Here is a 16,771-nt window from a genome sequence, read left to right as displayed (position 1 = left end):
CTGCATAACAAAGTTTTCATTAAAGAGACAGCGAAAATTGTTTTCAGCGAGGCCTAGTGTAAAATGAACGCTGCCATAACAAATGTTACTGAAAAAGATATTAAAGTTAAATTCCCTGGCTTGCTGGGTTTTTCTTGCTGAAAAGACAACTGACTTTTTGTAGCAGCAAAGGTGGATAACAGGACCGTCATTGCATTTTGGCAGATGACGTTTATGGCCTTATGAACATGTATGAAGTGTATAACTTCAAAGTATGATTTCCAGATGCACCACCTACTTAACTTATGGAAGAAAGTTGTACCAATTAGAAGTAGAGACGTTCCAAATGCAATTTGCTTATTTCACACTCGCCCCCAGGAATCCTGTGTTGTGATTTTAAGAGTTGGCCCTGTTTGACCCTGAAATACATGTGGTTTCTCCCTTGCCTTCTTTATTTCAAGACTGTCAGTTAAAAATAACTTATGTATTGGGCACAGTGGGAGTAAGTTTGAGAAGTTTAAGTTATATGTAAACCGGTAATAGTGAGAAAATAATTCATAAATGTAATGAACTCTATTCTCTTGCAAGACATGTCCAACTCAAGGGTTTATCCACATGCTGGGATTAATCATTGTTGTATGAAAATAGTTTCTCTGCCATAGCAATACTGATCAGTTTGCTTACGCCATAGCAAAGCGAAATAAATGATGTCTTTGAGGACCTCTGTTAAATTACTTGAACAACATGAAGACTTGCATGAAGTACAGTGTATGTACACATACTCGATAGCTACACAGCTGTATCTCTGTGTATTTACTTACGTTTAGGACATAATTTTACGTGTGCTTGCGTATATACATTTATATTTCAGCTTATCTGAGATAATTGTACTTCTGTAATGCATAAGAATTATGCGGATACTAATAAGGAGTTTCATGTTTAAGTTTGTTTCCTTGCTACTATCAACTTACGCTGTAAATTGCAAAGCACAGTTACTTATTTATGTTTTCATTGTGACTTTCACTTTAAACTGGGCACCAGCAGTCTGTGCAGGAAACCAGTACTTATGTATAGGCTGAGATGAGTAGCTTGGTTGCTCTACTTTTGCTTGAGTCTAAAAGCTGAGGGCTGAATCTATGGAGCCCCAAGAACCACTGTCAAATGTAGCAGTCTAGATTTTGATGATGTGCTTGGTCAACCCTCCAGCCAGGGAGAATGTGTGGAATAAAACTACCTGTCTGATTGACATCCTTCTTCATACATTGATAGCACGTGCATGGCCAGACCCCTTCATAGCTCAGTTCAACTTGAAATTAGGTTCCACTGATTTTTGGGGTCCAGAACAAACGCAGTTTGACATTTTTGTATTTCAGGCACCTAGGTCTGACCTGGTTTTGGTTTTATGTGAGTGATCTTAACACTTGAATGAGTTGGATGAAGGTGGCTGGATGGATCTCTGTGTTGAATGGCCTGTATAGGAATTCTGCTTTCCAATTAGATATTTTGCAGATATTTTCAACACAAAGAGTAATTTTGATAGTGCTGTTCTTACTTTGAAATTGTGAAACTTCTGATGACTAAGTAAACATTTTTTTTTCCTCTCCTTTGTTTTCTTGCAGCCAACTGGGTACATGGAAAACTCCATTTCCTACAGTGCTATTGAAGATGTTCAACTGCTCTCCTGGGAGAATGCCCCCAAGTACTGTTTACAGCTCACAATCCCAGGGGGTACTGTCTTACTGCAGGTACAGTAAACACAGAAGTACAATTTTCTTTCTCTCTTACTATGACTCTCCTTTAACTTCTGTTTGCTATGCATGCAATCCTAATTAGATGGTCTCAGAAAAAGGCAGAGAACTGAGTGCTGTCAAATTATCTAACCACCAGAAAATTTGCTCAGGGTGATAGCTCTGAAACTCTTCATGTTGTTTGACAGTCAGAATGGAAATTTTAGGCCACAGTGATTAAATCTTCTTGCTGATTTTGTACATCAAAATAGTGCTCTGTAGAAAGGCACATTGATGCGGGCCTGGAAAAATTGTATTTTTACATATAGTCCTATTCCTGCATGAAACAAGTTAAAAATTTCATCCTTCAATTCACATAGGAAACCCATAACTTGCACTGGAACTGACAGGTATCTTTTTTAAAAAGATACTCGATCTTCAGTGGAAGATTTCAGTATATTTGTATGGATATCTGCATATGCTAGTTCTCTAAGTGCTGTTTTCAAACAGAAGACACTGTGTTTACGTTATTCCAGATTTCTTCATCCACTTGTGAGGCTTTGTAGGACCCCTTAGGTCACTGCACGTTTTAGTGACAGAAAAGCGCTCCACAGCACTGAGCTTTGGAACTACTTAAGAGCAGGAAAAGAAAAGCAACTGAAAACCCAGCTGCTTGGCCCCCAAAGAACTTTGAACAATCATAACTTAAAAAGACTGAATTGACTCCAACTTAACTCTTACCATAGTTCTCAACGTTGCTTCAAAGACGATTTGTTACCTGTTACCCTTTGGGAATTTACTTTTTCAGTTGAATATACAGCCATGACTATTGTGTGTATGCATTTCATGCAGGTAGGACTGTAAACAGACTGGGTGAGCAATTTCTGTAGAAAATGTGAAGAAAAGATCAGTTTAAACTGTGGATAACTCATGAAAAATTAAAAAGGATATTTTTTCTTGAAAAAGTATGAACGACTTCAAAGGATTGATCATAATAGAGCTTGTGTATCTGGATGTGTACACACACGCTTACTTTAACTGTACCACTTTCGCACAAAACATAGTCCAATAGATAAAAAGATGGGAACATACTGAATGATACACTAATGACTGAGATAACCACGTCTGCTGGATCATTTGTCCAAGAGAGCCATGGTACACATTGCACTGATCCATGGTGCACAGTGCAGCATTTCATTATTTCTTGGTGGTGAATCATTTGCTGAAGCCCCTGTAGGGCCACAAAGTATGTGTCACCATCTGTATCCAGGGAGGATTTAGTTAAAGCTCTTCTGAAATCGCTCTACCTGCAGATCACGAGAAAAATAACCCAAGTGGTATCATTCAGTAACGCAAGGCTGGGTGCCAAGCTGGTCCGTGTTTTCCATACTATAGACTTCTGTAGAGACATGGAACAGCAAAGTTGACTCTGAGTTGGAAAGCCAATATGACTAACAGTAGGTTGTGCTAATATTAGGTCCAGCTAGGTCCAGCTCTCCTTCGCCTTCATTTCAGACAGGCTGATGGGTCTGTCCGTACGCAGAGCTGTTTACCAGCAGCCCAGAGAACACAGTACTTGACTTCAGCCCTTCACATGGTTCCTGTGCTTGGGTTTTGGGATGGTTTTGGAATGTCATAAAAATATCATGAGGTTTTGATGATTTTCAACATAGCAAATACACTTTCACTCTGAAATGGTTAGAGGTGTACATGGAAACATTCATGGCCACATCCTTTGTGGAGTATATTTCTGGAGCTCCCTTTCATTTACTTCACTGGTATAATCCTGCTGTTTTGCAGCCCTGTAAAAGGGGGCTGCAGCCATTCCCCCACTTCAGTCTGAAAATGGTGCAGCTGAGTAAGTTTGGGATGACCCGAGAACATCTAACTTTGTGGACTCTCCTGGTGCATAGGTGGCATTTCTGTGTCCTTTCACATATCCTTGAAGCACAGGCATGTGTCCCATTGCACACGGAGTGTATGTACATGCCTCTGCTCGGTGCCTAGCAAATTTCTGTGGCTCAAAATGACTTACCGATTTTAGGCATTACTGGGGAGTGTAGGGAGTCTGAATTTCAGACAGGCTGCTGCAAGTCCTGATTCTGTGGTTTGAAAAGTCTCTACTGTGCGTGACATTGGGGAAGGCAGGAAGATGAGCCATGGTTTCCCAACAGCTAGATTAGGGTCCTCATTATTGACGAAATCTTCCTTGCCTAATCCTTTAATTTAATTAATTAGAAAGAAACTCATTTGTCAAGTTGGATGATTTTGATTTTTTTCTTGTGATAATTTTGACACTATTTTTTCCATAAATTTCCTTAGTGCTGCTAGCATTTATGTTGATAGCTATTTCAACAGCTAGAATAGTTACACCTGCCTTTCCAAATTCCATTTCTAAGTCTTTATTCTGTAGTTTATGGTAGCTGCCTTTACAGGCCTGCTTAATAGGAAACAAGATAAAGTTTGAACCCACAGCTCCCTGCTGAGTTTAAAGGAAATTAGTAGGGCATGCAGACTTTAATCTGGAGCAGCCTGCCATTTGTTTCTTTAAAAAAAACCCAACAAACCAAACACACAAATAATTACATTTGTGAGAAAGTAACATCTTAGTGTGGATGCTTTGGTATTTTCTTCGAAAAGATCAGTGTCTTTATGTAACCTCGTAGGAACTGATAAAGAAGTGGAGTGAGCTGGGCTTCTGTTATGTTTATTGCTGACTGGCTGAGCAGACTGGATCAGATTACATTAGAACTCTATGGGAATTTCAACATAATTGAAAATACAAACTTTAAAAATGTTTTTAGTATGACTTGGTCCTTGGTAGTGTCTTGAGTCATCAAATGTGGTCAGATTGGAGGGAGTATAAAAATAGATTTCCCTTGTACAGTTGTAATATGTATTCACAAATCCAAAACAGTACTAAAAGTTATGCTTAGTATACTTAAAAAAATCAAGATGCAAAAACTGGATTTATCAAGTAGTCGAGTTCAGCAGAAATTCTCTAGTATATGTGACAAAGAGTCTTAAGTATCCAAAAGATGCGTTCACTTTCAAAGAAATTAGCCTTTGCATACTTCAGTTATTTCCAGATTTCCGAGAGACTTCAAGACATTTATGGGAAATTGGGACTTCAGATCTTTTACAAAATCATTCTGCCCTGCGAGTCTGAGCAGCAGCACGCTGTGATGTAATGTCCAACTCTGGTATCAGGAAGTGTATGATAGTGGAACAAGTCGAACTAGTCCAAAACATGTTCCCAGTACTGTTTCTTCTGAAGTGCACTTTTGGTGAAATCTGTTTGTTTGGTTTTTTTTTCCCGAAGACTTGATCTATATATATATAAAATGTTTAAATGAACTGTTTTGACTACCACCCCGATTTATTTCATATTTCTGAGTAATTTCAATTTTATATTTTGATATATGTTTTTGCACATGCTGTATTGTACACTCTTTAATACTATGTGACACTATTGACATGGTTTGACATAAAATGAAGCATTTTAGTAGTTCTGAATCACAGGCTTTCCTGATTTTTCATTTTGCAGAAAAATTTAAAATTCCAACTTCTGCTTCACTGATTTGAAGCAGAAGCAAATGTTGGACAACTGGCATTTCCCTCAGATGGAAATTCATTTCCAGCAGTCCTTGTGGGAGGATGTCAGCATGTGGTATCAGAGCATCCTTTGTGTATTTGTCTGTGTTAGGCATGACAAATGTCACAAGAGAGTCCGAGTCCATGTTCAAGTTCTCATCCCCCCCCGTCTGCTGTCACCAAGGTCTATTTCTGGGTTATTACTGCACAGTAATGAGTCAGAGAAGGAAAAGTGCCATTACCTTTCCTTACATCATCCTGATGTCCTCCCTTAGCAGCAATACTGACCCATCTCAACCTATTTTAACACACGAAATCTGACAAGCAACGCCGGGGGTGATGCAGCTCCTCTTAGGAAATCGGATCACTATAACAGGACATGTCTACCTGGTTTTCAGAGGAGGATTTGGTTCTCAGGCAACAAACAGGTTAATCTGGGCTGGGATTGCATTGAGAAGTTGTCTTCGTGCGTGTGCTTCCCACTCAGTGTTGTATAAGCACAACTGTCTGAGCACAGGCGTGTTTCACCGCCCGGCGTTTGGGGATTCTCATCATCCCTCGTGGGAGTCATGGACAGTCAGTTTTCTAGACATGCCGGGGGCTTGTGTTTTCTTTCTTCCTGCCATATAATGTGGTCCCTGGTCCTTCTGATGAGCAGCAATCAACTCTCACAGATTTTTTTTCTTTCCTACAATTGGGAAAGCAGGTGTGAAAGAAGGTGTTGCTGAAGCTGGCTCGTAGGCCACAAGCTCTTTAGGCCAGGAAACAGGAGCTAAATTTAGCCTTTGAAGAAGTGTGAGCTCTTTAATATCAGTAATAGCTGGGCCTCCTTGAGCTGGGCTAAACTTCTGTTCTTCTGCTTTCCGTTTGTAAAGCACAATGTGCGATTATGGTATTGTGTGGATGATTATGAAGAGGATGCTGCTATTGATAGTGAAATAACTGGAATAACCTTTTGAAAGAGGTTCAAAAAGAGTATAATTTCACAAGCTGCTTAGCATCAAATGTAGGAAGCGTCCCAGGAAAAAGGCTTTGGTATTTCAGTCATGACAGTACTGCCTGCTTTCCCATGGTGTCCTTTCTTTCGGATGGGTCCTAAATGCCTTAAAGCCGCCACTTCCATCCCTTTTGCTGGTGTTGTTTTATTCATTTCTTGGCAATCAAATGTAGTCAAAAGGAAAAACAAACAGAACAGGAAGCCTTGACAAGCACAATGTTCACATGTTCAGCTCGGTGCCTGAGCACACTGTTTTTGCTGGGGAGTCCCCACGGTAAATGTTTCCACTGGACTTTTCAGTAACATTTTATTTTAGTCTCCTCAGAGAACCTGGGTTTTAAGTGCGAGTGCAGTGGATGTTACCGGTGTGGAGAGGTCATGCAAGGACCAGAATCCAGCAGAGACGGGGAATATTTTCAGGAGGAAAACAGCATTTCTAGCAATTACCAGCAACTCTGTACCTTGAGTTAAGCCAGAAGAGTGGCAGATTTCACTTGCAGGCCTGCCTGTGTCATGGAGGTGCAACGCTGGGATTTGCATCAGCAATATAAAGATTTTGTACAGTCTGCATGAGGCAGCAGTGTGCGTGCCATGGGGGTTCGACTTCCTGCAGCCCCGAGCCGCTCTGCTCCGCTGTTCCTGTGGCTGATAATAAATTGGTGCAGAGAAGCCTGCAATATTTTATGAGTCCCAGTAATGAATATCAGCTGGAAGAAAGCATAACAAAACCCCATCCTGCTGACCAGAGAGCAAGCGAGGGAGAGAAACATAGAATAAAATCAGGAAGAGTTAAAAAAAGAATCAGAATCCTCAAATCCCACTTATTGCCACATCTTTTCAGATGGCAAAATCCCTTAGGAGGATATGTGTGAATGATGCTGTTGTAAGGAAAAATCTGGGAACTTTTTGCTGCATGGACAAGCCTGTTCTTGTAGTCTTCAGAGTAACGCACATGCCAGTAAAAAGTGATGCCGTAGTGCTAACTTACTGTTAAAGGAACTTGGTAGCATGGCATGTGTGGTGTGGTGGAAATGACAAGTTTTCTGCTGATGCTTGTTGCTGTAGACATATTGGTATCAGTGGAGCTGTGAGTATTTATATTAGCTAAAGGTCTTCACCATAATTTCTGGAGTGGTCTGTTTCTTGCAGAGTTTCAGGTGTTCCAGTTCTCAGCAGCATGCAGGTTCCTATTTTGTCTCGTCCTCACCTCGGTGGAAATTACTGCATGGGCTGTAACACTGGCATGAAACAAGTGTTCAGTTTTCTATTTTTGTGAGCAAAAAGAAAATCTGCTTTTAAAAGGTTCACTGCTTTTTAATGAAAAAGTATATTCCTACTCGTTCACTAAGAAATGAAGTAGTTTGGGTGCAGAGAAAAATAATTCCCTTTTTGAGCAGAGATGTAAATTTACTCATGTTGACCAAAGCTCTGCATATGCAGGCATTTAATCTCTTGCACAGTTTTCCTCCTGTGAGCACTCTTTTTGAAGCTGATGAAATTAATCCTATGAGTAAAGTTGGTACTGCAGCTGATCCCAGGTGGCTTTTCCTCTCTGACTGAATTACACCCCAAAAATTAGAATATAAAATCCTTCAGAACACAGTTCCAGCATCAACTCATCTTAAAAAAAAGTACTACCTACAGTAGGCATTCTTAAAGTAGATATTCTTCCTCCTCGTTGGAATAATAATAAATAAGCTACAAGTAGTTTGAATCTTCTTGCACCTTCTAAGAGTTTTACTGCCACATTTTCCTGTTTTCTAAAGTACTTTTCTACTCTGTTGTGGTTGTGCAAAAACAGTGGGAGGCCTTGATTGTGAAGAAGCTCCAATCAGTTGGACTGTGTGCCACCCACAACCCTGCTAAAGCCATTGCGTTTGAGAACAGAATTCTTAGCAGAATTGGGGCCTAAACATACCAAACACACAGCGGGCCCAAACTATTATTTTACATGGATAGGTGTGCTGGTTTTGGCTGGGATGGAGTTAATTTTCTTCACAGTACCTAGTATGGGGCGATGTTTTGGACTTGTGCTGAAAACAGTGTTGATAATACAGGGATGTTTTCATTATTGCTGAGCAGTGCTTACACAGCGTCAAGGCCTTTTCTGCTCCTCACCCCACCAGCGAGTAGGCTGGGGGTGCACAAGAAGTTGGGAGGGGACACAGCCGGGACAGCTGACCCCAACTGCCCAAAGGGATATCCCATACCATAGGACGTCATGGTCAGCATATAAAGCTGGGGGAAGAACAAAGAGGTGGGGGGGACGGACGTTCGGAGCGATGGCGTTTGTCTTCCCCAGTAATCGTTATGTGTGATGGAGCCCTGCTTTCCTGGAGATGGCTGAACACCTGCCTGCCCATGGGAAGTGGTGAATGAATTCCTTGTTTTGCTTCGCTTGTATGTGCGGCTTTTGCTTTACTTATTAAACTGTCTTTATCTCAACCCACAAGTTTTCTCACTTTTACCCTTCGAGTTCCAATACCCATCCCACCGGGGAGGGGGAGTGAGCGAGTGGCTGTGGGGTGCTTAGTTGCCGGCTGGGATTAAACCACAGCAATAGGTTATAAAATCTCCATTGTACTTCATTCCTATCTCACTGACTATTTGTAAAAATAGCAGGCAAAACATTTCCAGGTTGAATCTTTTTTTTAAGTTGGAAAGGTAGCTGTAAGATTAGCAGTGTAGAACCGGACCCACTGTGTGGGCAAGGCTGAGAGAAAAACTTTCCCTGTGTGGTCAGAATGCCTAAGGAAAGCCTGTTTTAAAGTCTTTTGTGTCTCATTTTCTCCTCTTTATTGTACCCTAGAGCTGAATAAATATAGTAAGGTTATGCCCTCAGCTGAAGTAAAAAAATGTAGGTGTCAGTTCCTGGGAAGTGATGAATTCAGTGCAGAAGTGCTGGGCTCCAGGAACACGCATCAGTTAAAACTGTAGATGTGTGTGTGCAGCCCCTATAAATGAATTGTAGTTCCCTCCACTGCTTTACACTTTGGTGCTCATTGCTCCAAATTTCAAAAATTTTATGCCCAATAACCTGTATGCTTGAGTAAGTCAGTGTGTACAGAGGTGGCCATTGACTGGACAGCTGTCTGGATGAGCACTGACAAGAGCCTGATAGCTCTTCTGTCATCCTGGCATGGTATGAAGCTCACAGTTCTTTTGGTAAGAAATAAATATTCCCTGTAGTCCCTTTCTCAGTGTAAGCCTGAAAAAGAGGAGGGAGGAACAAGGGATGCTGTGCAAGAGCGAGCTCTTCGTTGTCCTCTGCAAAAGATCCAGCATTTCCTGCACATTGCTGTGGTTTTGCAGCTTGCTGGAGTCAGGCAGGCGGAAGGGTGCGCTGGAAGGATTAGTCTCTGCTGCCTGGGAGAAGTGGGGAATGCTGGTGTCAGACAGCTCCATCCAGATAACGGTGGTTGGGTTAAGTGCATTCAGTCTATCTGTGTTGAACACTGTGGAAAGAGCGTTGGTGAAATGACTATTTGACTTTCCAAGTTCCTCTTACCGTCGAGCCCTGATCGTTAATAGAAGCATGGGGATTCCCTAAAGGTTTGTTTTTCCACTTTTGTGTTCACTTTGTCTTCTTTGTCTTTGTTTTCCTTGGAAGTGGTCTTGAACAATGGCCCGAGCTCTGAGGGTTTCTAGTTTTAGAGTGGTTCAAACTCCTAACCTAGATCCAGATGCAAGTTTTCTTGATCACTTCTCCTCTACAATAGCTAATACTACGTGTAGACAGTGCTTGGTCCCACACTTGGAACCTGGTCACTTCGCTAATTTTACTTTTTAAATGCTTTTTGTATATTACTGCTGTGAAGTTAAACAAGTCTTTCCTCTGCCGGTTTTGGTTTTGCCTTTTATAGCATTCTTTGTTTGTTTTCTCCTCCAGTATTTGCAGTCCACTTGTGTCTCTACCTCTGCCTGATGCTGTTGTCCTCATTAATAGTTTCTGTCATCCAGTTTATGTAAGACTCCAGTCGACTGCACAATCTATCTACACATAGTATTTTCTGATTATTTGTAGTGGTCTTACAGTCTGTAGCTACTGACATCCCAAAAGTAGGAGAATAATTAACAGTTCTCAACAGTTCCCATTCAGAGCTTTAGCATTTGCTCTTACTTTAGACTTCAGTGCATTTTTGGTTCAAGTCATGTAATGGTCAGACCAGGGACTAAATCAGGTTGACATTTTGTCTGTTTGAGAGAAGTACTTCATCTCCCTAGAATATTTGGGATTTTGTCAATTTAAATAACAGTATTTTAGTTTGCATAGCTCCTATATACTCAATCTGCATATGTTTTTTTAAAGGAAGGAATGGATGTGTAACTTGCAATATTATTGGTGCTATTGCTTAGTACACATGCTGAAGCCTACAAAAACTTTCAGTTTTACTTATTCTTTAAAGGGCTTTGATGCTAGTATTTGAAATGAAGGTTTTTTTTGTTCCCCTCCATGAAACAGTTTTCTCCTTTAAGAGAAAAAAAAGAAAGAAAAAAGGTTCAATTTGAAATTGAATCTTTCAAAGAAATCTGGTGAGTTTTTAAAGCATTTTGTCTGGACAAAGATAAGAAATGTCTAAGCATATTTACTTCATGCCTTTTAAATTATGTTAAAAATGTTCTTCAGGCTTTTTGTGGCAAATTATTTTTGACCTTTTTATTATATTACAATATAGTATAAAGCATATCGAATTGAAATTCAGTTCTGTAACATATATAGGTAAAACGTCTGTCTTATCATATGTTATAATGCACACATATACATAAAATACTGTGTAAATAATAGAAAGAAAATCATTACATATTGGCAAACCAAAATATCCTGAAGATCTGCACTTTAAATGTTTTTACAATTTTTCATTGCATACAAAAAAAAAAAAAAAAGAAAAAAAAAGAAAAGGAAGTTATGCTTTTTGTTTCCATTCGTAGCAAATTCATATTCTGGTATGTCAGCATTCTTCATGAAATGGAAAGTTTGTTTTTGATAAACTCTGTGGTCAGCCAAGATTATTTATGATAGATTTATTCTGCTTTATTGTCTAGAGATCTACTGGAGGATCAATTGATTCTCATTAATATATAAATAAATAATATGTAATACATATTTAAAAGTGCATTACTCCATTTAATTCAGAGAAATCAGTCTATGTCACCAAGACATCAGTATCTGACCTTGAGATTAAACACAGTTTTGGTAACCATGCAGCGTTTTTACTTCTAGTATTCTTGCCATTATCAGTGAACTGAACCAGTGTCAGGAAATGAAATTTATTCTGTGGTGTGGATTTTGAATACTTACCTGAAAAGGTGTTGGGGAGTGAAATTTGTTGAATGGTGCTTTAATTTGCAAGAAGTATGTGGTTTTTAGCTGGTGAAGAACCTCACTTTTTTTTTTTTTTTAACATGGATTTATGGGCTATCCTGTAATTTTCACTGATTGTGTAAAGCATTTTGAATTGTAAGTAAAAATTGCCCATTGGCAGCGATGAGATAGAGTTGGAAAAGCCAAAGGGCACCTCTACCCACTCAAATATTTCAAACTTATGTCACCTTGTTAAGGCATGCATGTTTACGTCACTGTAGATGCTTTTATATTTCTCGATACCGAGCCTTTTGACCTTTAGGAGTGTTGAACTATTCCTTCATTGGCTATGAACCTGGCTTCACACTCAGAATTTCTGGCAGCTGTGCTTAGTACGGACAAAAACGGGTGATCGCTGGGAGTGATAATTGCAACATTTATGCTGTTGCTGCAAACAGTCTGTGCGTGTATCTGCATGTCTGTGTGTGTTATGCTTTTCGCTCTGTTTTAATATCGCTGAAAGAGCTAAGACGTTATTTGAATTGCTTTGGGGCCAGCTGAGGAACAGGACAAGAAAGGAAACGAGAGTATGGAAGTTTCCTAGTAAACTGTCAACCCTCCTAGTAAAATGTCAACCCATCTTATTACTCTGCTCCCGATGATCAATAACAAAGGCAAATGTCCTACAGACATTAAAGATCTGACCAAAACCTGATTGAAATCAGGGAGGATTTTTCACAGTCTTTGGGTTAGACACCGTTTCATAGGAGGTTAATGTTTTGTAAGGTTTTGGTTCAGTATTTTACATTTGCAGCAAGGTCTTCGTGTCACTGGTTTCTGTGAAAATAAACTGGTTATAATGTAAAGTTGTAGCTTTGAGCAGAGTTTCCTTCACTCTGGTGAGGCTTGGGGGTGAAGTTAGCCAGGGGCGTAAAGTTCAGAAGAATACGGTGAGCGCAGCCTTATTGGTTTTAGGGCATACATGGGTGATTTGCTTAGTTTTGGCTGGGTGATCTGAAATAGTGGTAGAAACTAATGATTCTTTTGTAACTTTTGTTTATTGCAGGCTGCAAACAGTTACCTGAGGGATCAGTGGTTCCATTCTTTGCAGTGGAAGGTAAGTTCTGCACTTCACCGTCTTCCTTGTCTGCCTCTAAGAATACTTTTTAGCATTCCCTATTCCTTCATTGTAAGAGCCCTGAATGGATAAAGTCTTTTTCTTACAGAAACCCTAAATCAGAACATGTATGCAGTTTCAACTGGTTCATATCGTGAATGAAGTGGACAAATTAACTTGTTGCATAGCCCAGCTTTGTCAACATGTGATTGGCTTAAAAAAACAGCCAGTAAATTCACATTTAAACAGTATAGAGATTGGATGGTTTTGGTTCTGTACTATGAAGTGTAATACGTTGCAGAATGACTACAGCCTAATCACATGCTCTGGACTCTTGGGATACTTGGGTTGGTTGGTTTGTTTATTTCTTTTTCTGAGAAACTAGGGAGAAAGGGTATCTTTTAGAGTTGCTTATTGTAAGTAGCGTCAATCTGTTATGCATCAGTCTGTGTTTATGCTTTAAGATGATTTGGATTTAAAGGCAGTTTCCATTTCAGAGGTCTTGAGCCCTTTCTCATTTTCAGTGTGAACAATGGACTGATTGCCCTAAGTAGGGGAAGTGGATCACAGTGACAACATTGTCTCTCAAAAGCAGCACATTCCTCATCGAAAACTGTAGCTGCTGACCTTTGGATGGAATCTGTATGGATCTTTGATGCAGCTGGAAACAAGTTTTGGCCAGATGCTGAATATGGTTGTCCTCTCTTGTCTTGCGGTGGGAAACACAAGCAGTAGCTTTTCAGCTCAGGACTTGTCTTCGGGAGGGTTTCAGTGAAGTCAGCCAGGCTGGCTGTGTAGCTTATCAACATTTCAGCCTGCTGACAGCAACCACATGTGAAAATATAAGGAAGTCCCTCCCACCAAACTGGTTTTGTTGTAGATGTGTTTGATAGTTGCAAAATAGTTGTGTGGCAAAACTACAGTATTGGTGTGCTTTGTATAGCCATCAGCATCTGGCAGAATCATATTCTGAGCGGATCCAGGTTCTTATCATTAAGAGCCAAGTGTTGAGATCTCCTTTTCCAGACCACTGGCGTATTCTCCAGCCTGTTACCCTGGTTGCCTAAATGAGCGTGGGACAGTAGTGCTGATAGCAGAAGGCTGGGCTGTGGTGTGGCACTTTATTTTGGCCTCTTGACAGTATCATTAACACAATGCCTCGCCAGTCTTGCTTTCTTTGCAACTCCTGAGGATAACAAGAGCTTAAAGCATGCAGAGACAGCATCTCCACGTGGCCGTTATTTTCCCTCCTGCTTTGGCAGGCAAGGATGGTCAGAGAAAGCATGGACAGAAATGATGATGGAATTTCTTTTTCTACCTTGCCCCCAACCAGGACGGCTGTGGTACTAATGTGCTGGTGGCATGTGCCTACTTCGCTCCCGCAATAAGGGGAAAATCGGGGTCAGAGGTGCAACTCTGAAAAAAAAGTAAGGAGTGGTAAAGATGCAACCTGGCCCCACCACCACCCACCCCATCAATTAAATTATGGGGAAAAAAAAAAAAGCCTAGACAGAATGACCTGGCTTGCTCACATGCCTTTCAGTCATGGAGAGGGAGCTTTGCTCTGTGGGAGTTGTTTTTAAAGGAGTACTTCTTAAACTTTCCAATGCTTCTGACCAAGCCTTTCATTTTGGGAAACTCTGAGTAATTTAACTTATTGCAAAGTAGAATTTATTTTTGCTTCCTTGCTTCCCTCCCCACCCCCATTAAGTTCGTTTCTGAAAAACAAGTGAAACATTATCTTGATTTGAAAGACCTTCCCTTTACCAAGAATAGCAAGTAGCTTTTTCCCATAAGAACAGTGACGGGGTTTAGTCACTGCCCAGGTACTTTACACTAACAAATTTCTCTTTGCTAAAATGGAGATGGTTTTGATGGGTTTTGTTGCTTAATAGTTCAGAGAAAGAGCACCTGGTAACTTTCTGCTCTTTACTTTGGTTGATATTTGGCAGGTTTAAGTGAAATCACAACAGAACTAAGAGGCAAGACAAGCGGTATATCTAGAAGGAGAGTGGAGGAGTGCAGTTATGTGGTCTACCTTAGTGAAGTTAACCACTTTACTAGCACCATAGCCTATGACTTTAAGAGCCAGGTGCCAAGGTTCATCTCACTCCGTAATTTGTATGGTTTGGTGATTAAGCAGGTAGTAAGGGAACCCACAAAAAACCAGGAAGCCTGTTCTTCTGGAATGGGTCATTTACACAAAGCACCAGCTGGCAGAGAGATCGCCACAGCTGTATTATAATTGGGTGGTTGTGCTGATGAATGATATATTTGTCCAGTGGTCTTACAAATAATAGGTCAAAACATTTCTGCGGGCATGTAGAACACAGATGCAAACTGGTGCAGATAGCTGAAGCAGTTATTCGGGGGAAAACATTCAACAGAGATGAGCTTGCTGTTGTTCGTACTTGTGTGGTGGAAGCATTTAGCGGGTCCGGCTGAACCCAGAGCCCCACTGTACTAGATGCTAGATGTAGATGGAGCAGGAGACCTTCACTGCCCCTGCCCTGCCCAAACAAGGCTGGAGGAACCCATTTTACAGATGGCAAACTGATATTCTGAGAGTTTCCAGCAGTGGGGATTGCCCCCTTTGATCTTAAAGCAGGAATACTTAAATTACAATTGTGGGAGCAGATTCCTATTCTGTCAGTGTCCTTCTGGCTCCTTTTCCTGTGCTTCAAGCCTTGGGAGTCAGATGCTGCATGTAATCTGAGCTACCTGGAAAATGTGTTCGGCCAGTGAATAGCTGTGTTGTTAAATATTTGGGGAAGCTCTTTAGGTTCAGGCACATACTGGTTATCCTTTGGTCTTGTATGAAGGTGCTAAGGTCTGTGAGAGAGCTTTTATGTGGTACAGTTTTAAGGATTAACACGCTGTGGGAATTCAATTTGCCAGCCAGCACCCTGGAAATAGTTTTTGTTCTAGAGACAAACGTTGAAATAAAAATCAAGAATAATTTCTTTCTGCAGCCCAGAGAATAATAAAAGAGATGCTACAGATAAACAGAAATAAAAGAAAACCAAACACATAATTATCCATGTTTTAGATCCAGCTCCAAGAGGTTTTATGTGTCATCCAACTAACGAGCTGTCAAGATGCTTACACAGCTTTTTAGATGCGACTTTCTCCTTGAATACTGTGCTCATTGAAGAGAGCACGGATGTAGGGACAGACTGTTCCTTATGTAGTCATTTTCTCTTTGGGTTTTCCATTTCAAGCCCTCCCACTAAGGGTTACTCATAATTCCTCATTTAATCTGGATATCAGTGTGTATCACAACTCCTAAAGGATTATTGGCCACCTCAGCCTATTTTTAGAAATCCTGATTTCCTTTGGGTTATAGCTAAGCCAAATTATCTTTGTCCAGAGAATAAACAGAACATGTTAGCAACTGTCCAGATCCTCAAACATAAACAAATCATTAATCCATTGTGTAAGAGATGTTCCTTTCAACCAGGGAGGTTGGATTGAAACCATGATATGTAATCTTTGGTATTTGGAAGCTGATAAGTCATAACAGTGTATCAATAAAGATAACAACACTTTGTGTGAATATACAAAAGAGAGTAACACATGCAGTTCATTGCCCTTTCTGGATCTAGGCTAGATACAGTGATAACCAGCCACTTCTGTAGGGGATGAATACAGCTAAGCTTGGCTTGTGATTAGTAATTTTGGGACACACACAAATAAGCAAATATGTACCCTTGGCATTTTCCCAGACAGTATCCATCTACTTTGTTGCTTGTTTATATCTTGCCGTCTTTGGGCTAAGGACTTTCTGTGTATTTGTATAGTGCCTAGCACATAGAGGTACCGTCCTCTGTAGAAAACGTTGAGCCCTACTACACCACATGCTTAAAGTACTAGTCATTGTAAGACCCGCTTGACTAATTTAGTACCATGTTGCACTTGAATTAAAAAAGACATCAGTGAAGTCTTCTCTTGTGATGCAGAGTACAGGTGTAGATTTACATTTGTTGGGGGGAATACACCTAAAGGTTATACAGGGCATGTTGCATTTTTTAGCATGCTTGATAGTAAACTGTGAA

At 40.4% G+C, this 16,771-nt stretch overlaps 1 protein-coding gene across 1 annotated transcript in view; it reads left to right on the top strand.

Annotated features, from left to right (window-relative positions):
* CMIP (c-Maf inducing protein) overlaps positions 1-16,771 on the top strand; it is a 136,183-nt gene that overhangs the window by 70,436 nt on the left and 48,976 nt on the right. The window contains 2 exon segments of the mRNA XM_050903946.1: positions 1,599-1,724; positions 12,666-12,716. Coding sequence (XP_050759903.1) covers positions 1,599-1,724; positions 12,666-12,716 — 177 coding nt within the window.

This window comes from Gymnogyps californianus, chromosome 12 (genome assembly GCF_018139145.2).
Source record: "Gymnogyps californianus isolate 813 chromosome 12, ASM1813914v2, whole genome shotgun sequence".
In the NCBI taxonomy this organism is placed as follows: Eukaryota; Metazoa; Chordata; class Aves; order Accipitriformes; family Cathartidae; genus Gymnogyps; species Gymnogyps californianus.
This window is presented reverse-complemented; position numbering and strand designations above follow the sequence as displayed.